General features: G+C 40.3%; 1 protein-coding gene across 3 annotated transcripts in view; it reads left to right on the top strand.

Moving 5' to 3' along the window:
* The first annotated feature begins 429 nt into the window (after positions 1–429).
* PDGFD (platelet derived growth factor D) overlaps positions 430–27,551 on the top strand; it is a 135,103-nt gene continuing 107,981 nt past the window's right edge. For 2 of the 3 annotated variants that reach the window (XM_071734561.1, XM_071734571.1), the window contains exon 1: positions 430–1,062. In XM_071734561.1, the coding sequence (XP_071590662.1) occupies positions 879–1,062 (184 nt within the window). In that variant the 5' untranslated portion in view covers positions 430–878. The remainder of the gene's footprint in view (positions 1,063–27,551) is intronic. The other variant, XM_071734551.1, reaches the window with a different exon arrangement.

Here is a 27,551-nt window from a genome sequence, read left to right as displayed (position 1 = left end):
ACTAATTGATTTGAGTCATTCCAGCCCAAGCAACAACCTTTATATGACCACTTGCGGGCCCGACGGTGACACACTTGGGTGTGCGGTCTCTTTGCTGGCAGGGAGTGCCTGGCACACGGCACCCACCGGGCTCACTCAACGGCAGCCCCAGGGTCCCGGCAGGGCCAGCAGCGGGACCAGCCCCTCGCACCAACCCTCCTGCCACTTTCTGCCTGGGCTAAAGACGGCGCGGCCGGTAGCTCACGGAGGTCCCGGGCACCGCTCCTCTGCCTCGTCCCGCCGATCTCTGCCGCCCGGCTCCCCCTCTGCTCCCCGGCTGCCCTCGGGTTCCCTCCCTCCTCCTGGGCGCCTCCGCGCAGCCAGGGTCGCTCTCGCCTCTCCAGACCCCAGCGGCGGCTCCTGAGGGGCGGGGCGGGGCGTGGAGGGGCGGGGCGGCGGGCTCAGCCCGGCAGCGGGCGCGGAGCTGAGCGGCGGCGGCCGCTGCGTAGCGCGGCTGCGGCAGCCCCCCCGCCCCTGAGGTGGGGCACGGCGCTGCCGGCCGAGGGAGGGGGCGGCCGTCCCGGCCGGGGATTTCTCACCTTTGCTGAGCTTGGACAGCCCCGAACACTGAGCAGAAAGTTCAGCATGCAGGAAGTTTGGGGGCAGCTCGGAGAGTAACTCGGCAGCTGTGGCTGCTGTCTCGGGTGGTGGTGTTTTTTTGTTTTGAGGGGGTTTTGTGCACTGGTGGGGTTTTTTTGGTTTTTTGGGGTTTTTTTTGTTTGTAGTTTTTTTTTTTTTTTCCCCTTCATACAACTCCCCCTACACACAAGCAACACGCTACAAGAGCAACCAAAAAGTTCGGGAAAGAGGAGGGAACAGGAGAGAGGGAAGAAACCTTGATGAGGAGAGCCGGTTTCTCTGCAGAGACACGGTCCGGTTCCCAGCGGATCCAAATGCAACTACTCATCCTCCTCCTCCTCTATGCTGTCGTCTGTGCAAACTTTTGCAGCCGTCAGGGCACCACAGCCCCTGCCCACGGCGGATCTATAAAAGCTTTGCGGTCATCGAATATCAGGCGAGATGGTAAGTGTCCCGCTGCCTTTTTTATTCCTAAGGGTTGCATTTGCAGAGGAAGCCCCGAACCCGGAGAGCGCCCCGGGGGCTGCAGTCCCCACTTCCCCGCCAGCAGGGGTCCCGTCCCTGGGAGGCCTGCGAGGATCTGTCCGGGCCGGGGTCCCGTCCCTCTGAGACCGGCAGGGTCGGCAGAGGCGCGGGGGTCCGTAGCCGGAGGGGCGCTAGGGTCGGATCGGGAGCGTGTGGCCAGGTGGAGGGAGGGAGGTGTGGGCTCTGTGGGCGTCTCTGCCGGGCGGCAGTTCCAGACTTCTGGCTGGCTGCGGGCAGTCCCAGACTTCTTAGGGCAACTTCGAGGAGGTCTTTTGGGAACTTGCGGCGCCCTCAGCGTCCCCTCTGGGCAGCGGGCGGCACTTCGCTTCAGACAACGTGGGGTCACCGGTCCAAGCTGGCCCCAGCTGGCCCCAAGGCGCCCCTCAGCACCCGCGGGCCCGATTCTACTCTGACCCTTTCATCTGCCGACGCCGGGGGCAGCGCAGGGAAGGAGGGGGTCACAGCAGGGGTGTATGGCGGGTCTGGCCGGAGCGGGGCTGCTGCGGGGTTCCCTCTGAAGCGGTGTGTCGGGGGGAGGGCGGGCAGGCAGGCGGCGGCTGTTGGGCCGCTGCGGGGTGCGTGTGGCGCCGCCGTAGCCTCGGGGGTGCTCCGCGGGAGCGCGGCTTCTCTCCCGCATTGGGCTCCTGAAATGTCTCAAGGATTCCGTCCTCCTGGTGGAGCGCTGCCTTGGAAGGAGGGCCTGGACCTAGGGTTGAGTGTTTGCCCCGCGAGGCATGGCCTCGTCCTTGTGCCCATCGCATCGCTGTCGGGACTGGGATGTCCCGTGATGGTGAGCACCGAGGAGGGCGGCTGCGGGATTTTCGTTCGCTGCTCGCCTGTGGTTTCAGTCTTGGAATGTGAACTCTGGCGCATTTCCCGCTGCGAGCCTTCGGAAGAGGAAATCCTCAACAGCTGAGGTGCTGTCGAGGGTCTGCAGCGCAAATGTGTGGGACACAAGTGCCTCAAGTGAGCAGTCAACATGGCCATGTGCTGCGGCCCTGTGGTGAATGAATTTGGAGGCTCCATAAATTAACACCACTGAAATTCACCTTTGGAATCCACTTGCTCATGATTCAAGATAAAGCCAGAACTTAACTGGTTTGGGAAGGACAGTGATCCTCTGGTTGGGGAGCAGCCTGTTGTGTTCTGACTTCATGTGGGATGACCTGCTTTTGCACATTGTGATGAACCTTCTTGTAGAGCAAAATGCAAGATACTCTCCCTGGAAATGAACGGAGTTCAGCTCAGTCTTCAAGTTAATGTCTTCCAGTTGCCAGAATTTATATATTTTATGAACGCTTTTCAAAAACCCAGTCACTTGAGCCATGTCCAAGACTGTACTCTGATTCGCCAGTGTTTATTTTTCAACATGTATACAATGTGTGAAATGGGTATGCAGTTGATTTGTGAATATTTTTTTGTTTCAGCTTTGGAGCCATATTAAACTTAATAGTCGTTTTCATGCCTTTTCTAGTCAATGAAAGAAGGCATACAGAAGGTGAAGAGACTGGGATAGGGATTCTGAAGTTTTTTAAAAATAAAAATTGTATGTAATTCTAATAAAAGCATATATCTGCTATGTCTGTTTAATCCTTCAAAACTATTGTGTATTTTATCAAGCTTCATGATTTGTTAGCCTGCCATCTTAAACTTCAGAGAAGAACTGAGACCATCTTGGAATTAAGCTAAGCCAAATCTTTTCCAAGAGAAACTCCAATCAAGATTTTAATTGAAAAATGGCAGTAGAACTTCGAAATGTGTTTTACTGTGAACTTCTCCATAGAGTCAGTGAAGATATTAGTAACTGCTAATATAAATGAAGTTTTAAGCATACTCGCAGTATGATGGGATTTTTACTCAACAGAATATGAAATTACTTCTTGGACTGATGAAGAGAACAAGACTGTTTGAAATGATTAGTTCATGCCTTTTTTGTTTCCTAGTTGTGATTATTTAACTTGATTAAGCTTTGTACCTTTAAAATTCCACAGCCTGTGGTGGCTGAACATACCAGGGTAGACTGGGGCTGTTTGAAAGTGGCAACTTTATGCAAAATTACATGCTACCTTTTATCCTCCCTGGGCCATGTGGTGATCAGACCAAGCCTTTGAACATGGTGAAATGCATCCATACCAAAGTCATACACCTCTGCAGGTCTTAAGTGGATGTTCTCCCTGGAGTGAGGTGGTAACACACTTTTAGGAGGACCAAATGAGCCCTCTAGCATACTGCAGCCTTAATCTCTCCTTGTGCTTGAGAATCCTTTTGCTTTTTCTCTGCAAAGGATGGTTATATTCTGGTGTAGCCAGTGGAGACGGGCATTGGGTCACATTTACAGCACATCTGCTGCTGATTGGCCTGGTTTTACACAAATGAACCAAACTGTTGCTTGAGGTTGTTGATTAAATGTCTGTATTTGTTCAGCCAGAGGTTATGAGCCATATTCCAAATGTTGCATGCATTTGATGAGCTCACAAGCAAAGTGTTTAGACCACAGCTGGCTGCAGGCCACTGAATGTATTTCTGTCTTTTCTAATTTTCAGTGGTATTTGTGTCTTGTTTTGGTCTGAAGGGCTGGAATAACACTAAAGATGTGGGTTGCATTGCCGTGTGAGACAGTTTTTTTTACTTTGTAAATATTTGCAGACATGAAAATACAAAGTAAGATCTAAGAGCACAGAATGCACTGGGAGTAATATATTACAACAGTCTCTCTCAAAATGCACAGCAGGGATAAAATCTAATATTATGTCCTGGCTTGATGATAATGATTATTATGTTGTGGAATTGAGATACTGGAGAGGAAGCATGGTCTGTTGAGCTCTTTAAAAAGTATTACATCTTGGCAAGTCCAGGACCACCTACGCATTTTATTAAAAAAGAAACAGTCCTTTGGATTCCAGTTTTCTGTTACCTCCAGGCAGGATAAACGAGTGATACTGCATAAGCAGAGCTTTAATATGAAGGCTTGGTCTTGCTTCTGGCCAAAACAAACCTTTGCACTGTGCTTGTTTCAAGATTGTCTTTCTTCTTTTGGGCTAAAAAAGATGTTGGCTTATTTGTAATTGCTCTTACATAAGATTGAAGTTGCTCTGGGAAGAAATCTATAGAGGAAGGGCAGCACATAGAAAAAAAAAAATGCCATTTAGTGACTACCAAGCCTAACCAGACTGAACTTCCTGCTGAAGTTATTTAGAATATAAATAACCTGCTTACAAGACATCCTCTTGTCCTAGTGGAAGGACAGGCATTGATGAATCAGCTGTCCAATGTAGCACTAATCAATTTTTTAAAGTGTTGTGGAGATGCCAGCCATATTTATAGCATATGTAGTAGTATTTATTTTAAGTGTTTATTAATGCCATTACCCCTCAAGTCCTTTGAAGTTCAGCAGAATAACACTCCAAGGGCTTCCAGATGCTTCTAGTGTTCTCTTTGCCTCAGCTTCTCAGTTTGCAGTATGCAGGTGATGCTTGCCTAATTACAAGAAGTCTGATATTTTGTTTCTGCTATTTTTGTTGTTTATGTGTACTTGGAGATGAAAAGCAGAGATGAAAAGTGCTAAATAATATTTACGATATGGTTTATAAATGAAACAGTAGTTGCTTATTCTTATCTGTTACTGAACAAACCTCTGAATGCACAATCTAGGAAAGTATGTCTAGTCTGTGTACTCAGACTAAGCATCATTACAATATTTTAAACTTTACATTCCAAAGTTTAAAGAAAAGGCAACACAGAACAGACAGCACAGTGTCAAATCATTTCAGTGTATAAACAGCTGAAAGCCATGGAATGAGTATCTTCTGTGGTGGAAACCATAAAATCAGATAACTTGAGATAAGATTCTGGGCTCTTATTTTCATTTTAAATAAAAAAAATTAGGGACTTCCAAAGTTTGGTTTGCTTGTGCATCACCAGAATACAGAGAAAATTTGTACTTTAGCACTCTGGGGAAATGGCAACAGTTTTTTCCTTTTGGTAGTTTTCCCAAAGGGATGTGTGCCATTAACTCTACCCTCCCTGTCCCTCTGTTGGCCTGTGCCTAAGCCAACACTGGAAGAGCATTGGGCAGTTTTCTCCCACCAATAGATATTAACTGTCTGCTATTGGGAAAAAGACATAATTGTTTCTTTTTTCATTTCACTTTGAAATGGCTCATGTGTCATTAATGGTATAGGAAAACTTAGTTTTGTAATGGATTTAATGAGTGCTTCAGTACTAGGCTCATATACCCGGGGGGTTTAAAGGACTCTGGCAACATAAAATTGTGTCAACTGAAAATACCTACATTTTCTTTAATAAGTTTTTTTTTTTTTTTTTTTTTTTTTTTTTTTTTTTTTTTTTAGGTTTTGCAAAACAATATGCATTTCAGGCTTCATCTGATTAAAATAAAACAAAAACAATCTAGTAATTTATCTGTAGTAATGCACTTTGGTCTACAATTATTTAACTTTGATGATGTCTCTTATCTGTATATCTAGCTGTCTTGACTGAAATACCAAAGAATATTACATGAGAATTTCAACTTTGACTCATCAGCAAGCAGCATGGAGGAATTTTCCAAAGAAGCTTTGAAACATGTTTTGTCAGGCAGATGTATATCAAATATTGGAAGTCACTTTGCTTAAAAACTCTTCAAACAGTCTCTCAACACATCATGCTCCTTTTTTTTTTTTTTTTTTTTTTTTTTAAATTGGATTTGTGTGAATTAGTTAGATCAGTTAATTCTTAAAAAGATAACGTGATAGTATTACTTTGATTCTTAGAAGCTGAATACTGCTGAAAAGTCTAAAATAATGTTTCCTTTTGTGATCCCACAGAGAGGTGGTGTTTTCTGAAACACCTCAGAATAAGCATAAATAGGAAACTCATGGCAAATCATCGGTGCAATAATGTTCTTCATGTCCTTACATTCGAGGGTTATAATTGGATTAAAGTCAAGAGGCCCAGTCCTACAGCATTCTGTGGTAACAAAGATCAAGTAAATGATATTGAAGTGAGACAACGTTGATTAAAACTATTTCTTACAATGAATAAAGAGTACAAGTACTTGAAAGATTTGTCAAATACTCTGTTAAAATAATAAACACTTATGTATTATAGGCATGGATATTATGCACATGCATCAGCAGAATAAATATATATTTTATATTTTACATATTACATAGAACACCATGTACGCACATATATAAGATATAACTGAGAGGACAAAAGCAAAGGGAAATGAAGATGAGCATACTAAATATAACTGGTTTCAAATTAGCATAATAATAATAATAAAACATTGTTTTAGAATAGTGAAAAAAGCAGCATCAAGTTTAATGTAACTTTTTGAAGTTCTAGTTAAACAATGAACTTAGACAAATATTTGAGCCTTACATTTCGAAGTATTTCAGATCCTCTTTACATGATGTTGTTAGATATATAATTTATGGAATTTGGGTTGAAAGCAACTGTTATGCAGGGATTTGACACTAGGATATTAAATGAATCATAACAAATACCATGTTGGCGTTCTCTGTAGTGAGAATTTGCCCACTAATGCAGGAATATTTCCTAGTGGTATCCCTTTCAGTTAGTTGATTCAAGCTGTATTCAAGAACTGCTTCCAAAAATCTTGCTATTGTATTTGTGAGGTTGATTACATTATACCATGTTTTGGATAAAAGAGACCACTTACATCACTGCTTCTGGTGAGGATCTCTTGGCTAAGATACTGGATTGTGTTAGGTTACTTGGCATTTTGTTCCAAATCAATCTCCTGTTTACAAAGCTAAGGAAACATCCTGTTTATATTGTCAAACTGGATAGATTTTCTTTTGGGAGTTTGGGTTTGGCTCTAATATTTTTGGTAGTGAATAAATCCTACATGATCTTCAGCTTCCTATTGTACTTGAGAAATCTTCAGTTTCATGCTTCCTTTTTGATCTGTGTCCCAGGCAGTGAGGGCCAACATCCATATTTCTGCTTTGGCAGTCAGACCTCTGCACACTTGTAGATGGTGCAGGAAGACACACTTTTACCTTCTCTGCAAACTTCCTGCCGGTGTATTTTAGCTATTCTGTACATTAGGACTGAATGATATTAGATGTCGTAAAAAATACTTATTAAACACTAGGCCCATGAAAAACTTGAAAAATAGCCATCCTGACCTTCGCTGCACTGAAACCAATGACAAAACATCTGTCAGCTCTTACCTCAGCAGTTAGACTCACAGTTTACATGAACTAATACAGGATAAAAGAAAGTGCTTAGGCATTCAGTGACAAGTTTCTTACAGAATCATTTAGGTTGGAAAAGACCTTTAAGATCATTGAGTCCAACCACTAACGTAGCACACTGTCAAGTCCACCTCTAAACTACATCCCCAAACACCACAGCTACACTTCTTTTAAATGCCTCCAGGGGTAGTGACTCGACCACTTCCAGCCTGTTCCAATACATAATAACCCCTTAGGTGAAGAAATTTTTCCTAATATCCAGTCTAAACCTACCCTGGTGCAACTTGTGGCCTTTTTCACTTGTCGTATTGCTTTTTACTTGGGAGAGGAGACCAACCTCCCTCTCACTATGTCAGGTCAGGTCAGGCCATTGTAGAGACTGATAAGGGTTCCCCTCAGCCTCCTTTTCTCCAAAGTAAACATCCCTCAGATGCTTCTTGTAAGACTTGTACTCTAGACCATTCACCAGCTTTGTTGCCCTTCTTTGGACATGCCTCAGCACTTTGATATCTTTCTTGTAGGAAGGGGTTTATGTAGGTTTATATAAGTCTTACAGTATCCGGAGTTAAGATACTCAGTTGAAGACCATGCACTGAAGAAAAAACCCCAGTCCTTTGTAGTGATAAAAGATGAAGGGATAACTCAGGTAGACTGTGTGGCAAAAGTACAGAACAAAGCCTTGTGGGTTCAGTGTGTCCTTCTGTTGATTCTCCTATACTGGCAGTCTTACATGTTATACACAGGATATCCTACAGGAGACTTCAGCTGCAATACATTTCTAAACAAGACCTTAAGGAAACCTGTCAGTATTTCTCAGTGTCTTTTATTGCTTCTGTTTGTTTTTTAATTTTAAAGAGGCTCCAAGTGTAACATGCGTGGGTTTTTGTTCTTGCTTCTTCTTGGATCACTTGCAGATTTTTCTCATAGCTGAATGTATTTCTAATCTGATGTGACTCACGATAAAATTGGATTGAGGATAAAGCAGAGTCCAGGGCTGGTTAGGGAGAAGGGATAAAAATAGGTACACAGAAATTTGTTTACCAAAAATACTGTGAAATCTGGAAACCCTTTATTTACCATTGTGCCCTTACTTTTACAACCGGGAAGTTAATGGAAGGATAAATCCTTTGCTTTAGCAAACCAGTGAGAGATGTATTGCATGACAGTGGCAAGTAGGTGGTAATAATGCCTTTAGATTCTTTGTTGAAATGGACCAACACAGCTTTTTAATCACGGTGTCTCAGCAGGGATAAACACTGATAAGAATGCTTTCAGTAACACATCCAGATGTCAGTAAAAGGATTTAAGACTTCAAGACAGAAGCCTACTGAGAAATTGGTGCTTTGAGATCGATGGAAATCTCCAAAGTTATGGAACTATTTCTTTTCCTGGGTAAGGTTGTGGGGCTTGTTCCCCTTACTGCTGTAAGACATCTTCGCATTGCTGTGTTAGGTTGCTGAGTGTTTGGAAGTCAGCACAGGGGTTGCTGATTTGCTTCACTGCTGTTCATACGGTGTGACCTGGGGCTCCCAAACCCCAGTGCCTGCCTGTATCACTGCTTTTCTGGTGAATAGCCACATAGTTGTGAGAAGGGAAAAGATACTTGCTCCTTCCATACTCATAGTGTCAGAGGACTGGTTTTTTGCTTGGATAGGTGTGGTTTTGGTTTTGTTTGTTCTTACCAATTCTCATCATTCATTAGATTCTGGAAAGTTGGAGAAAAAGTTAACCTCTTCTAATCAAGAGATAAAATTCTTCCATCACATAGTAGGGATGTGGCTACTTATAGTATATATGTGATCTGCCTTTACATAATAGCACATGCAAATGTGAACCTCCAAAGTAAGTTCCCTGAGAGTACACTCAGAGTGTCTTGAGTGGTGCTTCTGAGAAATGGGTGCAGTAGAGGAGACTTGTGACAGCTCTGCCTTTGCGAGTACCCCTGAGTGATGCCAAGGTGTCTTGGGTTTGTCCTTAGACCTGCAGGTTTTGATGTTACATCCCCATCTCCATACACGTAGCCTCCTTCCCAAGAGCCCAACACATGATTAAATCCCTTGGCCTCACAACAACTGGAAACAAGCATCACTCCAGAGAAGAAACTTATTTGCACTGCAGAGGACTCTTACGCCATATTCTAGGGCACATCTCAGTCCTGGGCTGGTGTCATTCCCACGGTGGCAAGCAGAGGAGGATGAGAAATGGACCAGCATGACTGTTCAGTCTGCTTTTTCCCTAGCCCCTTCTAACCAGTCACAGCAGGACTTCACTGGGCATGCATTTGATGACATATTTCTGTGGGCAGTAATGTTTTGAGGTAATACCTTCTGTTTCACTGTAGAGGCTGAGTCCTGGCAGCTTTGAGAGGCAGCAGTGCAACCCAGTGCAGTCTTTACATGTGAGTAAAGACAGAAGAGCCTTATCAGGGTGCAGTCATCCTTAAAATATTGTGGCCTTGCTGTCTTTATTGTCCTACCTCCTGTCCATTTTCCTGCCCAGAGCTGCTACAATTTTCCAAGAGCTGTGTGACATACAGAGGTGAAATAACAGGGCATGTGGATAGCCATTTTTTGGGAACAGTCATAAAACCCAACAGTGTAATGTACTGAATAAAAATTCTATATCTTGGCTCTCATGAAGAGAGCTCCGAAGAGAGGTCCTGTGGTATGGGAATTAAATAGCAAAGAAATCTCAAAAGAACAAAGTAAACAAAAAAAACCCCAGAACCACAAAATGGGGAAACGGTTATCCTGGGTTTGGTTCTCTGCCTGTTCCTTGGGTTTGGTTTTGAAATCATACTGACTTGATGTGTCAGCTCAGTTTCTTTTTTTGAGGAATGAATTTAAAAGCTTTTTTATCTGTACATGAAGGATGTTTTTCAAGCGTTGCAGGTGCTGCCTTTTATTTCTGTTCAAGGACCTTGTCTCAGGATCTCTCTGAAGCTGTACAATGACAGTGCCATTTCCTGGTGCTACTGCTCTATTGCTTGTTTTTGTCACCATGTCTTGCAGTTTTTTGGTTTTTTTGTTTTTGTTTTTGTTTTTTTTAATCTTTTAAATCAGCAGAGAGATAGAATTTATTTAGAATTAATTTCTAAATATGCTTTTGCAATGAAGTGATTGCAAATTTAACTACACATCATTATAGTTATGGAAAATGAATTTCTAGCACTTATTTTCAAGAAGGCCTTTAAAGATGATTGGCTAAACCAGAACAGAAATACCCACAGCTCTCTTTTTCCTTTCTAGAGAGTATGGCCAGCCTGGTAGCCCAATGTGGTTTCTGCTTCCCTTCTGTTCACATGTGTAGGAGACAAGCATTGCCTTTGCTTATTTATTCTAAATCAGTCTTGTTGATTTTTTTAGTTTTATTTTACATTTACTGTGGCTAAAAGAAAACCTAAGCTTAAGAGACAAATCAGCATGAACTTCACAGTATTATCATGATTTTGTTGGCTTGATATTATTAGCAGTTTAAAATTTCTTAAAATTACCAGCAAAAATAGAGGATCTGATGCCAGCACTGGAATCTGGGTGATTCTGTAAATTGGTTTTGACAGAGGTTCTTACCCGTGCAGCAGCAGCTGGTACAGCTCTTCAGGGAGTGTGAGTGGGTCTGCAGAAGCTGACAAGAAGACACCAAGAGAGCTTCTGCTAGGGCTGTAGCTGAACTTCTATGAGAAAGTGGTGTTCCACATCTGAGATACACTTTACTTGCTTATGATGGGTACTAATAAGCAGTTCACACCTCTAAAGGTTGCTAGATGATTTCACAACGCAGTGCCCATTTTTTTCCTACACATATGTGCTGTTTCTGTTAAAAAAGTGGTAAATTTGGGCTTTTCAGTGCTGACATCTGAGGCTCAGAAAAACAAAATTGAAAATAGACTGACAGTACTGGGAGCTGAAAATTTCGAGTACCTGTCAAATCTCCACCTTTACTGTACTGAAAACAAAGCACTGCCCTCACAAACCTTTTGCAAATATTTGCTTTTATAATAAGGCAAAGGAAAACAATGAAAAAGAAAGAAATAAAAAAAAGATTTTAGCAACAGAGTAATTTCCATTTCAGTTCTTGCCAGGGCAAAAATATCGCCAGATTGACTGAACCTGTGGGGTTAACCTGAAATGTATTTTTTTAATTAAATTCCAAGTCACGTTAGGTATTAATTGGAATTGACTACACAGCTAAGTTAAATGTACAAAATAAAGAAAGCAGAAGAACTAAAAATGTTATCCTTCAGCTTGTTAGATGCATTGTAGGGCCACACATAGCAAGACTAAAGGGTAAAATCATGCAAGTTGAGCATATACATTGACAGCCACATATTGAGTGTCAGGGGAAAGACAGGAAAGGAGCTACAATCATGTTTCAGTTCCCCAGTGAAATTTTCCCTTAGGTGTATAAACACAGCGTGATAGGAAGGGTGTCATTGTAAACACAAACTAAGGCAGAGAGGTTGCAAAAAGTTGGATAGTGTGTTAAGACTCCTCCCTACTCCCTGCTCCATGTCTGGCTGATGAGCATGGAAGGGCATCCCCTCATTCCAGCCTGTGCTGGATGATGCTCCCTTCTCTCTGCCTCTCTCTGCCTCAAGAATTAAAGCCACAGCTTAGCCTTGTGCCAGCAAAAAATCCAATATATTACCAAGTGTGACTTTATTTAGTTCCTTCATGTGATACTGCAGCTTTTGCCAAGAGAAATGTGGTGTGTTCAGTCACTGTGTTCCTCATTGAGCCATGTGGGAGAGACAGTCCACATGCACCTAAGGTGAGGCAAATCTGTTGTGTAATTTTGTTTCCACATGTGCCATTTTCACTTCTCATGAAAGCCAGATGCTGGATGTATATCCCATCTTCACCTTGCTCCCAAAACTGGGCATAATACAGTTTTTAATACTGTGTAATTGTGGTCTATTTGTACAAAAGTAATTGTAATTGTGACCTTTTTAATGTAGTGTGATTTCAGCTGCTGTTCACCTCCTACTAATGACTGGTAGATAAAATGGTAATCTATTTTACAGCTTTTGTGTTGCAAAAATTCTGGTGTTCAGACATCTTAATTAGCAACTAATTTCCTCACTACACTGCATCTAATGTGCCAATTTTTAGACAACTTTACTGAGAGGAATCAAACTGTGAGGAAGCTCTCAGTGCCACAATTGAGTGAGATCCTTTATTCCAGTATTACTGCTATTTCTAGGTTCATACTCCACAGCTTTATATTTGACTTCTATTAGAGTAGAGGAGATGTAATAGAACTACCTGAATGTATAATGGAGGTGGTTATGTACAGAAAAATTATGTCTTTTCTCCCCTGTGGTTAGCAAGGGAGAAAGGAATATTACAGAATACATGAGAGGCAGCATCTTCTTGTGTGCTTTCCTCTAGGTCTGGTAGCTGGAGAACATCCTGTGTGCAGAGAAAAGTTGTACTTAAGGATTCCTGAAAGTCTACAATTTGTGGCATTGTCTCTCACAGATCCATCAGGATCAGTCAATCTTTTATAAGGTGTCTTATGCTCTAGTGCTTACTGTCTCTCCCTGTGATTATTATGGCAACTTCTGAAGTAAAATGTAATGAATACACCCCAGATAGCTTTGGTTGCCCTCCTCTTGGAGAAATCCTCTGCTGCCAAGGTGATTGAGGCTTTTTCACTGCCACTGGTTGAGGGTGCAAAGTGGAGGTTTTGAGGCATTTCTGGGGAGATTTCTGGTTTCCAGTGCTCTCAAAGATCTGGCTTTAAGACTTTAATGATATTCTGTAACCTTCTCCTGCATCCTGTTTTTCTAAGAGAGATACTGTGGTTCCTGGTCTGAGTGATCCTGTGTGTGCATGTGGGTAGCAGCTAGTCTGCCAGTGGAGAGGTAATCAAATGCCATGAAGTATTATGTGGTTGTAGTGCTGTGTGATCTGTGTTTCCATGGAGCATTCTGAAGATAACATGTGGCCTCTGTGCTATAAATTTTGTTTTTCATTCCTGTCTCTTCAAGACAGAATAATTTCAGAATAATCCTTCTATATTTGCCTGTGTTTTGAAAAGAATCCCTACTGTGGACCAAAATACATTATCAGCCAGTGAGAAGGTTCCTATGTCACTTATAGTTAGGATTCATCTCCAATAAATGCAAAGTGTTATCCATATATTTAGTTTCAATATTCCTGGTAGAACGCATGGAACATAAGTAGATGCTCATTCCAAGTATCTGGGACCTAACTCCAAATTCAGGTGTCCAAGTGACACAATTTTGTTATAACAAGCCCTGCAACCTTCTATATAAACTCTATACAGGACTCTATTGTTGATAGACATAGAAAAACAGGCCATGCCTTCTTGCTTCTATAGCTGGAACTGTCTAGACATAAAGCTTTTATACTGCAGTAATAAATATGTTGCTTTTGGTTGTAAGCGTGTTTTATATTTCATTGAAATTTTCCTAATCCTATGTTGTTTTGGAAAATTGATGCCATATGATCTTGAGAAAAATAATAGCATTGTGAAGGTTGATTTACTTTTTACATTGTTTCCATATATTCCATTGCAAACTGAATGCTGGTGAGGCATTTTATATAATTTAGTATTTAATAGCAGGCAAATATGTTCTTAATGGTTGTGTGTTTACATTTTCTTTTAAAACAAACAAGCCTGAAAATTAAAACAGATTAAAATTACAGATATAAAGCTAGGTTTCCTACCTAGCCCTCAGATGTAAATCAACCCATATTCCCAGCTTCACAGTAGATCTGAAAATATGTCAAGTCAGTCACTCTATATTGGCTCTTGGCTGCAGGCCTTTGAAAAGTGTGTGCATGTACTCATATATACGGAAATCTGGATGTGTGTATGTACCTGATTGACTTGTGCTTAAGGGTTTCTTAGACATTTACATTTATATCTGATCTGTGAGTTTAAATGGGGCAGAAATGTAAGAGTTAGAGGAATGAGGCTCCTTTTACCAAACTTTGGTGTCTTGAAAAATGACACATTTTGTTAAAGCTTCCTTATAATTGAAGGGGAGAAAAATGCACCTGTAGAGAGATATTTATCCCATTTGTTTTAGGTGCCCATCTTCAGGTAGAATGAATTACCTTCTGCATGTGCTGTCTTTTTGCATTCAGTACAGAGTGAGTTCAGGGCAACAAGGTCACTAGCACAGCAAGCTCTGAGAAGTACCTAAAAATATTCCAGATTTTATAACTCTGAGAAATGTGAGTTGGGTCTTTTCAGTGTCTTCAAAATTCTGCATCTTTAGGGTAAGATTAAAGATTTCTGTAGTGTGATGAGCAATGGCATTATATGAGTTACTTCTGACTAGCAAGTGATACAAGTACATCCCTCTGGGAGTGTGAGCTTCAAGAATAATATTCACTACTACTGCTTTTGGGATGAAATGCCGAGGTTTGACACTACTGTTGTAATAACAGCAGGTTTACAATTAGATTTGACTCGGCTGTTGGTTTGTTTGTTGTTTTTTTTCAGGATCACAGACAGTTGTTAAATATCCTTAGACCAGCATATATTTGCTCAAGAGCTTGTGTTAGCAATTTTTTATATGTACAGAGGTCAATAAGATTAGTAAGTGTCACTCTTGCCAGCTGTTTTAGACCTCAGAATGGCACCAGACTCTGACTCACAGAGGAGGAATTTGCCAGAGGTTTCTGAGAGGGACTGAAATCATTGCTTGTGAGGAAGCAGCTCTTGGTGGTTGAAGGTTTGCAGTCACGAAAGTTGAGCCAGAGGTTGCTGCAGAGTTGAAAGTAATGGGGGGAGGGAGTAAAAGGGTTGGTTGAATGTCGACTCACAAACTGGCAGGAACATTGTTAATCTTGTTGTAGGTTCATTGGAAGATGCCTTTGGGTGTGGGATGATATGAGCATGTAAGGGCAGTATCAATATACACTTTCTGAACCTGTTATGTCTCTGCATTCTGAGTCTTTGCAGCTGTATCTTGGTGCTCAACTAAAGCTCCTCTCCCCTTCCCCCTTCTTTCCTCATCCTGCCTGAGCCCACTGAGCCATAATGGTGCCCAAGAGATCTGTGCCTGAACATCTCCTCCGCACAGCTTCGTGCAGCTCTAGCACCTGGACACTGACTTCTCCTTGTGCTCCAGCACGTCAGGCTACATAATGGGAGATAATTGGTGTCTGTCTGCCAGTGTTTTGTTTCAAGATACTGTTTTCTGTTGGTGATCAGCAGTTGTAAAAGCAAAATTAAAATAAATACTCCCCCACATATTTAGACATTGTTTTAAGATATATTTTCTTGCTTAACATAAATCTATCTAAATGCAGACATAAAATACCTAAATCTTACTATGTTAAGGCCTAAACTGGATTTAATATAGTGAATTCAAATAAAATTTACTTCTTTGAACAGCATAAGTAATGCAATCTGATCTTTTAAGGCTTTTTACCTCATTGTTATGATATGCTGTGAAATGTGAGCTACATTTGAAACTTCTTCCAATGTTGAGGTATACAATAGTGTTCTCCCTCTAGATTGACTGCTGAACAGTGAGGATGAGGCTCATTTTCCTTCCCTGCTCCCAGGGATACATTAATACAGTCTCTCTTCTCTCTGTTTTCCTGCCTGTCTTCAGAAAACTAACAGAACTGAAATACCTTTGAGGCTTTTATCATCAATTTAACCAACAGTTTCAGTAGTTATTAGGGAAGATCACAAATGGGAATATAAACATGGAGCATATTCACACTGGTGATGGTATTGAGTGGTAAAGTATAAAAAAACAGATTTTGTGTATACCTAGAAGGCCATTTATGGAAGGACTACAGAATTAAATCAGACCTCAGCATTGCCTGAGCTCTCATCCCACTGGAGTGTGGGATAAAGATATCAGTGACTTCAATAGAAATAGAATATTGAGAGCTTTCAGAAATCTCCATCCATTGATATTTTTATTTCTCAGAGATTTATGATTATTTCAGGTGGTAGAATTTAAACATGTAAAGGAAGAAATTCAGAGCCATGGCAAGTAGGGAATATTTTTTTTCCTTGAAAAAGAAGAGAAAAGGAATATCTCTTTTTAAAAATTTTGATAGTCAAAGAAGTTAATGAAAGCAAGAGTCCAAAGAGATTCTGTGGCATTAAGAATGGACATAAAGTCTATATAACTGAACTTGACAGTAAAGGTAATTAATGTGTAATTCCCATTTCAAAGGAGAACATACGCATAGCAGATATAGATTACAGACTTCACGGGAGAAGTAGAGAGGTAAATCACTTTTTAGGTATTAGACCGAGATTTGAATCTCAGTAGGAAGGAACACTGTGGGTCTACAAGGTTTGTTTTGCAATGGCTGTGGATCTAAAGCAATTGCAACTAGAAACTGAGGATCTTCTGTGCATCCAAGTGCTGTTTCTGGTTCACACGTGCTGCATTTACAAATAAAACATCATAGTGTGCCCTCTTCCATCCTTCTCAAGAAAATATACCTGTTCTTATTCAGCCCTTTACATGATTTCCTTCCAACTACTGGTGTTAAAAAGAAGTATTTGAAAGTTTGGACTTTTGTCCCCACAAATAGCTTGTAGTTTGAATGGTATAATTTTTGTCAGTTGTCCTCTCAAAGTTAAGCTTGGAAAGCTTTAGATTATGGTACACCAAGAAAAAAAAAACCTGGTGAAATACAGACATGTCCAGTGGGGACTTTTAAGTCTTTCTTACAGCTGTGAGGCATTGTTTATTTGGGTAAACACATTCCACATAAAAAGAAATGTTAGAGTTAGTCAATAGAAATGTAGAAGTGAGACCATGTATAAATACCAGTACAGAAAATATAAAATGAGATTCTTTCTTTGACCCTCTTTGGGAATAGAAGATAGAACCCAATTTAACTGAAAATCAGTGTTTCTGTAGAGGTCTTGTAAGGATTTATATACACAATAAATTTGCTTGCAAAAGTTCAGGTACTAGAAGACCTGAATCAGAATATTTCTAAAGGGTATTTGATTGCATCTAATGTGAGACAAATGGTTTAATAAGTTTTGAGCAATGCTGAGTCACTTCTGGATTTGACCACATGCCCTGGAAAATAATGACATTGCTACCATTATTTCCCATGTGCAGAACTTGCCCCTGAATGAAACTGAATAGAAACTATCATTAAATTAACTGAATGTTTCTAGGGCTATGAATCCAAATAGAGTTTTTAAAATCCTATAATCAAAAATATGGTTTCTTTTGTTATTAAATATTAGAAAAACACTTAGGCATACTGTCGTTTTAAATTGCTCTTTCAGGAACCTGGCACAAGGACTACCAGAAAAAAAGATGTGAGATTGAACAGTGCATTTGGCCTGTTCTAGCAATTCAAATGGAGACATACAAACCAACAATCACAAAAGTTTGTCTTATTGATGTTAGATTAAACAGAAAAACAAAGGAAGATATGTAGAATATATATGAAATAATTATTTGGACAAGCAGTGGCTGTTTGCCCTCTTCTCTGATTAGGATCTGTCGACACACTGAAAAAAATCCTCACTTGGATGTGATCTGAATCAGAGGATCTCAGCATCAGTCAAAGCAGCACCAGTCATCTTTTGGGATGAATAGCAGTCCACTGGGGGAAAGGCTAGTTCAGAATAAAGGAACAGAAGATAATAGCAGAATGCCACATCTTAATTTTAGTCTATGCCGTGAAGGTGTTTAACAGGTATTAACAATAAAGCTAAGGTCCTAATTTCTCTTCCTGCATATTTCCATCTTTTCAATTGGCATCTTCATGGAGTTCACAGCTGTTGGATGGCTTTCTTCTCCTCCTTACTGGCTTGATCTTAAAAAAACCTGAGAACTGTGACTCAGGTGTAGCAACAAACATAAACATCTTTAATCCTGGGAATAGATTATGCAGTATCCTTCAAATTTTGGAAGCCTGTGGTCTCTACTGTAAGCTTTAGTCCTTACTGTAAGCTTTTTGCCTTATGACTGGAATCTTCACAGCTTGATTGCCATCTTTCTTTCTTCATCTAAATTATTTGTGCAGCCTATACCCCTTTATAGCCTCCAGGAGGGGTAAGAAGTCCCTCATGCTACCCAAAGTTTGCTGAATCAACATTTTTTTCTGAGGCCTGAAATTTTGCCCATTAACAAAGCTGTATGCCTTCCTGCTGGGCAGTATTCCTAACATAATTTACTACTTTTCACATTTCCTACTAAATCCCTTGCTAAAATTCACATGTTTTATTCAGTGTAAGATATGTGCTGGTGTTTCACCTCTGTCCTTTCTTAGCTTACCCTGCAGTTGGAAGGGCTGCTACAGTCCAAGTCCCTGTATGCAGGTTAAGTGAGCTTCTTAAAAATAGTAACTTCTGTGCTTCTGCTGGTACTACTTGGGGGCTGTACCAAAGCTGCTTAGCAACCTTCCTTTAATTCTGGCCATGGTTTTACTGTGCCAACTTTACATCTGTTTGCTCCCAGATGAACTCTGTCCTCTAGCTTGGGTGGTTCTCTCTCTTTGGAATTAACTCCTTGGTGTATTTATAGAAAACGATCGTGCTGAGTATTGATGACCCTTGGTAACAGGAGGATGTTCCAAGATGCTTTGTTTCCCATTCCCTTCTGGAATGCAGAACTAGCACACTGGTCTCCAGTTTTAGCACATGAAAACTGTACTGCTGTGCAAGTAGTGGCAACGTATTAAGAGTAGTTGAAAACTCATAGAAGAGATAAATTAGGTTTTGTTTTCTGTGTGTTTCATTAACAGATCACCCTTTTCCTAGCTGGCCTCCTGTTTGTTCATGTAGACAGAGAATATATTGTGATCTCTCTTCTTATCTCATGTTGGTTCAAATTAGCTTAAAGGTTAAAAATCCAGTAGTGGAGATGGAGAAGCACACATGCAGACTTAATGTGTTCACATGAGAAACCAGCATTATTTTTGCCTGTAAATGTGCTGACCTGATACAAGATTACTTTGTATATTGAATGTTACTGTGCATGCTTCAAGCATAGTATAATTATTAAATTGTAGCTCACCGAGTGCAAGTTTCATGTGCTTGAAGTACTAAAATAGTTTGAAAAAAATACATAAGTAAAAAAATTTATGTGGAAACAGTTTAAAGGCCAGTTTTATGCCTGTATAAAGGACTAATTCTGTTTACCATGGTCCTTTGCAGAGAGTGGGGATAATTATATTCTTGAAATATCAGGTCTATACAACCCATGGAAGTTGAGGGTCAAAGCTCTAATGTTTTGCCACTCTTAGACTTTATGTTGGCTAAAGTGGAAAAAAATGAGCAAGAAATCCTCGATGCTTACAATTTACTGGTTGTTAAATACTTAGCAGAATTTCCCATCTGAGTCCCACCTTCCAGCATCATTTTTGAACCTCTTCTTTTTTAGAAACTTACTTTTTGACCTTGATTCCAGAAAGCACTCAAGCATGTACTTCCATCCCATTAACTTCAATAGCATTAAGCTTCTTTGTGTCCTTGTGTGTACATTGTAAACAAAGGGCTCTTTGCAAAAGTTATGTGAACCAGTAGCCTGGAGGTGAAAATCTGTTTCCAAGATGCACTGTCTCACTTAGGAGACCACAAAGTGTGCTGCTATGTGCCAGCAAACAGAGCTAAGGGCGCTCTTGGCAAAAGTTACATGTTGCTTCAGGGTGAAATGTGACCAATATTTGCATTTGTTTAGAATAATGTAATATGCTTGATATTATTATTCTTTGGGGTTTTTTTTGGGGGGGTGTGGGGGGTGGGGATGTTTTTGTTTGTTTTTTTGTTTGTTTTTTTGTTTTTCTGTTGAGAGTAGCATTGTGATATGAGAATGAAAAAGGCTAACAAAAACATTGTAAAAAAAGAAGCATGAATACTATTTTAGGGTGAAAAGACTTTGAGGAATCTTTCTCTTACCCTGAAACCTATTTACCCTTCATCTGTGTTATCATTATTCCTGAGGTTGTTGCTGATCACCATGTGGATATTGAGTTGTGAGACTGATCTCACCAACTCAGGGCATGGTGATACTGGGCTGATGGTTGAACTTGATGATCTTAGAGATCTTTTTCAACATTATTGATTCTATAATCCTATTAATTCTCTCAGCTCTAACAAAACTTAATTTTTTGAGTCTTCAAAACCTTTCTCTTGTTTCATGCCACTGTAGCTTGAATGATTTCAGCAGAAGTAGGATGCTGTAGAATGGTCTGATGTGTTAGGCCTGTAATGCTGACAATGTCCTTTTAAATAATGGCATTGCAGTGGACTTAGCATACTCTTATGAACACAGGTTCATTTTTTGTAGGGTAGTTATTCTGCAAGAGGAGTTCCTGCAGAACTTGTGAGCAAATTTGTGACCAGAAGAAAACAGCAGTCTGCTTCATTGCAGTTTAGATTATGTTTAGAGCACATTTTTGTTTCACTACTTAAAAATACTATTTTTAAACACCTCAAAATTCTAGAATCCATTGATAAGTTATCTACTGGTTCAGAGTTTAATTTGATCTCATTTTCAGTCTCAGTTTGTCTAGACTTGTTTTTCAGTTGTAGCAGGTTGTGGTGCCTCAAATACAAATATTTGCAATAAAGACAATGGGAACAGAAGGTGTGTACTGGCTATGAAAATTTTCAGGATGTGAATTTGTTCTAGTGTGAAAGTCTAATCCCAGTTTTTTTAAATCAGTAAGACAAGCTTGTTTGTTATTTCAGCTGTCACAGTTTAACACTGGGATGGCCATTAACAAATGACAGATGCTCTCTATTAATACCCCTCCCCTCAATGATAAAGAAAGGAGAGAGAATAAGAGAGAGAGATTACGAGTTGTAAACTAAACTAAACTAAACATCTTTAATGAAATAATAATGATAAAAAAGGAACAATAATTAAATATATACAAATATACAGAAAATGGCACCTCTTCCCTTTTTCCCCAGTAGCATTCACATCACCACCAAGGTTGCAGGGCAGCCCTGGGAAAGTCCAAGCTGGGCTCCTGGGGTCAGCAGCAGTCAGGAGCTGGAGGCAGGAACACAGGGATTCAGGCTGGCACAGATCAGGATCACAGGCAGATGAATGGATCCTCCCAGGATGTTGAAGAAAGCAGGAAGAGGCAAAGAAGGAAAGGAGCCAAAGGGAAGGGGCTTGACCCTCGTGATTCCTCGAATTTGTACTGAGTATGACACATATGGGATGGAATACTCTGTTTGGTCAAGTTTGGTCACCTGCCTTGTCCACTCCTCTCTAAAGGAGGTTGCAGGTGTGAGCCCTTTACTCCCCTTTTCTTTCTGGAGCACAAGATGTTCTTCAGAACTGAGCAGTGGCCTTGGTCCTGCAGACCACTCTCTGGCTGTAACTGTAAACGTTGAGCATTATCAGTCCTAGAAGCAGACGCTGACTGAAAAACTTGCTGGTAATTTCAGCAAGCGCAGCTACTTAGAAGAGACTCAGCTGAGAGTAAAATTAGCTCTATCTTGTCCCAAACCAGGACATTCACCTATGTGGCTGACCTGATCTTCCAAGATAATTTCACACTTTATTAATAAACTTTAAAATCTGTGGTAATATGAAATCAAATACCCATGTTATACCTGTGTGAGGTATATCCCAAGATGATTTCTGACAGAGCAGCTTATCATGTTCTGGTGAGAAGCATGATCACAGGACAGCCATTTTGCCAAAAGTGCATACTTTGCTTTTTATCTTGGACCCTGTAGTGAAGGTTATTGTTATGAATAAAATTTCTACCCCAGCTACTTTTCTGGGTCTCTTCCTTCCCATTTGGGAGAACTGTGGAACTAGCTACTTTCTGGCTGATAAAAGGAGATCTGTATCTCCTGTCTTCCACCTACTAAAGGCTGTTGTGTATCTTCCAAACTCTGCTCCTCTCTGTCTCCTTACAGCTGAAGGAAGTCTCATATAAAACTTCTGAGTGTGGATCCTTGGGATTCATGCTTGTCTGTCCCCAGAAACCTGGACAAGACAGGTCCTGTAGGACAGCACTAGACAATAGATGTACAGCTATTTAAGCCATGGGCTCTGAAGGACAGAATTTTATGTTAACATCTTTTTTTTTTTCTTTCTTTCTTTCTGTTTTTTTCTATCATGAACAGACCTCTGTATGGTCTAGGGAGTATCTGCATAAGACCTCTCCCTCCAGCATGGTCATCCTTCAGATTTGATGTGGCTTCATGAGTCATGGTTAACCCCACATGGAACCACTCTGAGCCATTAGTTCTTGCTTAACAGAACCTTAGGATTTTTGTATAGGACATCAATTTTGGATAAAGGACATTAGGAACCTAGCTGGAAATTATATTAATGTATCAATTGTTCTAATGAAGCTTTTGAAGAACAAGAAGATACTCTGGAAAGCTTGAGACTCCTTCAGATTCTGCGATGACTGAATTTCAAATAGTTTCTCAAAAAGAGAACAGTAGACTGTGGAGGTGGCAAGCTTTCTGGTGAGAGAATAGTTCCAATAATGCCTAACATGCCAGTGAAACAGTAAAATTTGGCAGAGATGTCTCTGTAAGCAGTGTTAAATATTATGCTGGAAAATGCTAGCATGTGTTGTCAATTAGTGATTAGAGGAAAAATGCTGATGAAATAGTTTGCCAGAAAGGATGCAAAATAGAAACTGATATCATCTTGTTTACCGGAGACTCAGTGGAACGAAGGCTTGCAGGCTGTTCAGAGGCACATATATACATAGATGCTGCCTCAAGCTGCCTTACAGCTATTGGTTTTTTGTTCTCACTGCAGAATATCCCACTGAAATGGAGTGGAGATGGTGACACCTTTCAGTTCATCTCACTTAGTGATTTAAGGAGTGTTTACATGGAGCTTGTTGTCTGGTTTCTCTCCATAGGCAATGATCAATGATCATTCTGAGAAGGCTTTACCCTGCTGAAGTTAAGGCAGGGTAATATTAATCCCCTCTGGTTTTTTTTTTTTTTTTTTTTTTTCCTTTTTTTTTTTTTTCCCCTACATCACCTTAACTATTAACATTTCAGAGCACAATAGGTGATTCTTAATTTCCATTGAATGAAAAACTTGTTAGGGCATTTTCTTGATCTGTGACCAGCCTTCTTCCTTATTTTTTTTTTCTAATTTGCCCTATTCCCTAGAGAGAATCATAGGAGCATAGATTGATTTGGGTTGTAAGGGACCTTACAGAGCATCTGGGTCCAACAACCCTACCATGGGCATGGACACTTCTAACTAGACCAGCTTGCTCCAAGCCCCATCCAACCTGGCCTTGAATGCTTCAGGGACAGGGTATCCACAGCTTCTCTGGGCAGCCTGTGCCAGTGTCTCACCTCCTTTACATTAAAGAATTTCTTACTAATGTCTAACATAAATTTACCCTCTTCCAGCTTCAATGTGTTACCCCTTGTCACTGCTTGCCCCTTTTGAAAAACCTCTCTATAGCTTTCTTGTAGACACCCTTCAGGCACTGGAAGGCCTCTGTAAAGTCTCTCCAGGGCCTTCTCCAGGCTGAACAACCCAAAATGTCTCAGCCTGTCTTTGTAGGACAGCTTAAATTTAGTTTACATTACTTTTTCGACTACATTTCTGACTGCAATTATATGCTAGGTCATGTGTTGCTCTGAGGAGCTTGTAGCACATCCTCAGTGTTGCACAACTGGGACCAGAAAGGGCCAGGATGGAGGACAGCATGGAAAAGCTGAAAGCTACAATGAGCTGCATATTTCTCTGTCAGTGTCTTGTTACCAGAGAGAATATAATTAATATATGATAGAAGAGTCTGTAAAAGGATATAGACTAAAGGATGCATAAGAAATGTAAAAGAAATGGGAATCCAAAATATTTACTGATAACCTGAAACCTCCTCCCCCAAAATAGGTTTAGTAGTCTAGATTAAATTTGCTTTTCCTTGTAATTTAGCAGAAATTAGTTTGGTGCCTTAACTCTTGCACATCAGAAGCCAGAGAAAATCATGAAGCAAACACAGGTTAATGTGAGTGGCAGCAGGAGATGAACGGTGGGATGGATGAAGGCATTCAGGTGTGATCATAAGAGTACTCACTGTTTTTTTTCCTTTAAAAGTTCTAGATCCTGGTTGTGCCATCTGGCAACTTCCTCAATTGGATGATAATTTTGGTGTAGCAGTAGATAAGAATGAGAAATGGGTATTGTCAAATAAATTTTTTCTAACTGAAGTTGGTGCAGTGCTTACTTGAGGTTAAACAAAAAAGTGAAGCCATCCTGAATAATTATGTTTTCTTTCTGTAAAAGCATTAAATTAAACATTCTGTGTATATCATGTATTTTAGAAATATTTTATGAGAGTTTGAAAGAGTGCAGTCTTGTTTTTTATATATTCCTGCTTGTAAAAGCAACAGCATTTATTGGGATGAATAATGCAGGGGTGTGGGGGTGTGGGGGGGAAGCTGAAACACCATTATTACTTTTCAATAAAACATTACTGTCATTTCATTAATCAGATGCATCAGTTGAGAGATGTTAACTAGCTGCTTTAATGTCATGCAGACACTGAAATAGAAGATAAAGATGAAACAATGGACAAAGCACACATCATTAAAATGCTTAGGATTCCACATCATGGACTTTTTTATATTATATATTTATACAGAAGTTGATCTTAGTAATTGTATAAATTTCTTGGAAAAAATGAAATAGTCCTATTTTATGTATTCTTATGCACTTTAAATATGTTGGACTCATTTATGAGTCATAGTAAATATATTAATGACTCTTCATTGATGGAGTGTAAAGATAGATGTTCTAAGAACAACTAAGCAAATAAGCAAAAGTAATTTTGGAGATCATATGATGAAAAGTAAGAACAGTTCTTAGATCTGGAGGCCCAGCAGCTGGAGGCTTTTTTTTATTTAATTGCATCATCATCATGTTTTTTTCTTTTGTGGTTTGGTGCTCTTTTCTCCCAGCTCTCTCTACTTTATGTCTCCCTTTTACTACATTCAGTTTATTTATGCTCTTGACCTCACTGTCCCCATGCTTTCATTCCTTCTGTCCAGTTCTTTTTCTTTGGCTTCTTCTCAAGAGCTACACTGCAACATCAGTGGATGAAACACAGTTGCATAAAAATAACTTTTGGTATCTTTTTTCCCCAAGGAGAATGAACTGACCTTTAATTTAGAGATGTCTGTCTTAGTTGCTGGTCCACAACCATTCTATAGTATGGATATCTTTCTTTCCAAGTACTAATGACAATAGGAAGTGGCAACACTCAGCAGAAGGTCCCAGAGGTCAGGAGGCAATGAGCTGGGGGGGGAAGAACAGCCTGAGCTGCAGCTGGGACTGTCAGGGTTTGGAACAGAGCAGGAGCACAGGGGAGCTCCTTCATCTGCAGTGACCCAGCTCCAGTCAGCAGCAGAGCTGGGTGGAACTCCACTGGGCAAAAGATTTGCTTCTACACCTGTTTCCTACAGTCTGATACTTGTATGTTGGGAAATTCACTCCAAGTAGGTTTGGTTTAAAGTACTCAAATTTCACTAAATGGCTGCTGCAGCAAAACTTGTTTTACGAATAATGCCTTTTGACATCATTCAGGGACACTGCAGCCATTCAATTCCCTTTTTGCATAAAGGAGGGGAGATTTCAGGGCCACAGGGATGAATGTTAACATTTCTCTGTCTTATCCTTTCTGATTTTTTGTTATAACTTGTGGCATAATAGTGATAATAGCTTGAGTGTACTGTTTTTCTCAGCAATAAACCATGTGATAAACTACTGATCCTTTTGTCTCTTAATTAGCCCTGTTGGCAGCCACATTAAGGCTTTTTACATAGCATGGTGAAAGTTTTATTACTTTATTCAATTAAAACAGCAGACAACCTGAATGAAGGATGGAGGTACAAATGTAGTTCGCATCTGATGCCCAGAAAATCTGGTGTCTGGAACTGGATATTGATTCTAACACACACAGTGTCATCTTTACATCTGTGCCTGTTCATTGCAGCCCTTGTGACTACAGAGGAAATCCAGACATTTAATTTAGACTGGACAGGGTCTTATCTTAGCTAGTGAGTCAATTTTCCCTTGACTGCAAGGACTGCATTTGCATATACCCAATGTAATTCTGAACTAGCTTGATTATACATTGCCAGCAATGTAAGTACAGAGCTCAGGATAGGGTGGGTAGGCTTGCTCAAGGAGCTGGGTAGATGCTTTGGTATTTAGTTCATCCCAAGCTTTGTGCTGTTGCACCTGTACTGTTACGTCTATCCAGATTTATATCCTCTAAGGATAATGCAGTCATTTCCACAAGCTGCCATGGCTGCAGACTGTGGTATAGTCACTTCCACATTCTTCATTTTCTGAGATGAGATCCGTCTGGAAAATGCTGGATGTGTAATATCTCTGGAAGTTTGTGACACCTGGCTTGTATCCATGTAAGCTCAAGCTATTACTGTGTAAAAGCTGAGTAGAACTGGTTATGTCATCAGTTATTCCATCTCACCCTCAAGGCTGTACTGTTTTAATATGGTATTTTAAGGGATATTTTGTTTTAGTGTCAGGTTATTGTGCTAGAAACTCTAGCAGCTACCTCTTTATACAAAATACCTAAAGAAATAGAATTTTTAATAAATATTTTTCTTTTGGGTTTGTTAAATGAGACCAATTGATGTAGCATAATTAATTTGACATGAAACATTAGCCAATCAGTTGCCTCAAACTGCTCATAAGTCGGTGCTTGCAGAAAGAAAACAGAGGCTAAATGCCTTGTTCAGAGCCCTAAAGGGAGACAGGGCCTAATGCAAAGTAGTTCTTGGCTTTCCTGCTGCAGTCTCTTGCACACAGAGAGGTTATTTTCAGTTGTGCATAGACTGCAATAGTGCAAAGAGTCAGACCAAAAAATATAAAAATCAGAGGAAATCTAGAGGCATTTTTTCTGCTACACTCTTCCAGCTTTCAGTAAACAATACTACAAACACCTGCTGAGCCCTAGTTTGCATACAAGTGATCGTATTTTACAGCTTGTGATGAATCCATCCTCCTCAGATGTCTAATCCTCTTTTTAACTGATTTAAGCCATTAGTCTCTTCCTTATCCTGTAACTGTGATCTTCATGAGGTGATTATGTGCTGTATAGAAACTATTTCCTTTTGCTGGCTGTGAGTGTATTTTGCTGTCTGTATTCCAGAATATCAATTTTCTTTACTCATGTGATTTTAATCCTGTCCCTTTGCAGTTGGAAAGAGATGCTGGAG

This window comes from Heliangelus exortis, chromosome 1 (assembly GCF_036169615.1).
Source record: "Heliangelus exortis chromosome 1, bHelExo1.hap1, whole genome shotgun sequence".
In the NCBI taxonomy this organism is placed as follows: Eukaryota; Metazoa; Chordata; class Aves; order Apodiformes; family Trochilidae; genus Heliangelus; species Heliangelus exortis.
Note: the sequence above shows the minus strand (reverse complement) of the source record. Positions and strands in the feature narration are given on the sequence as shown.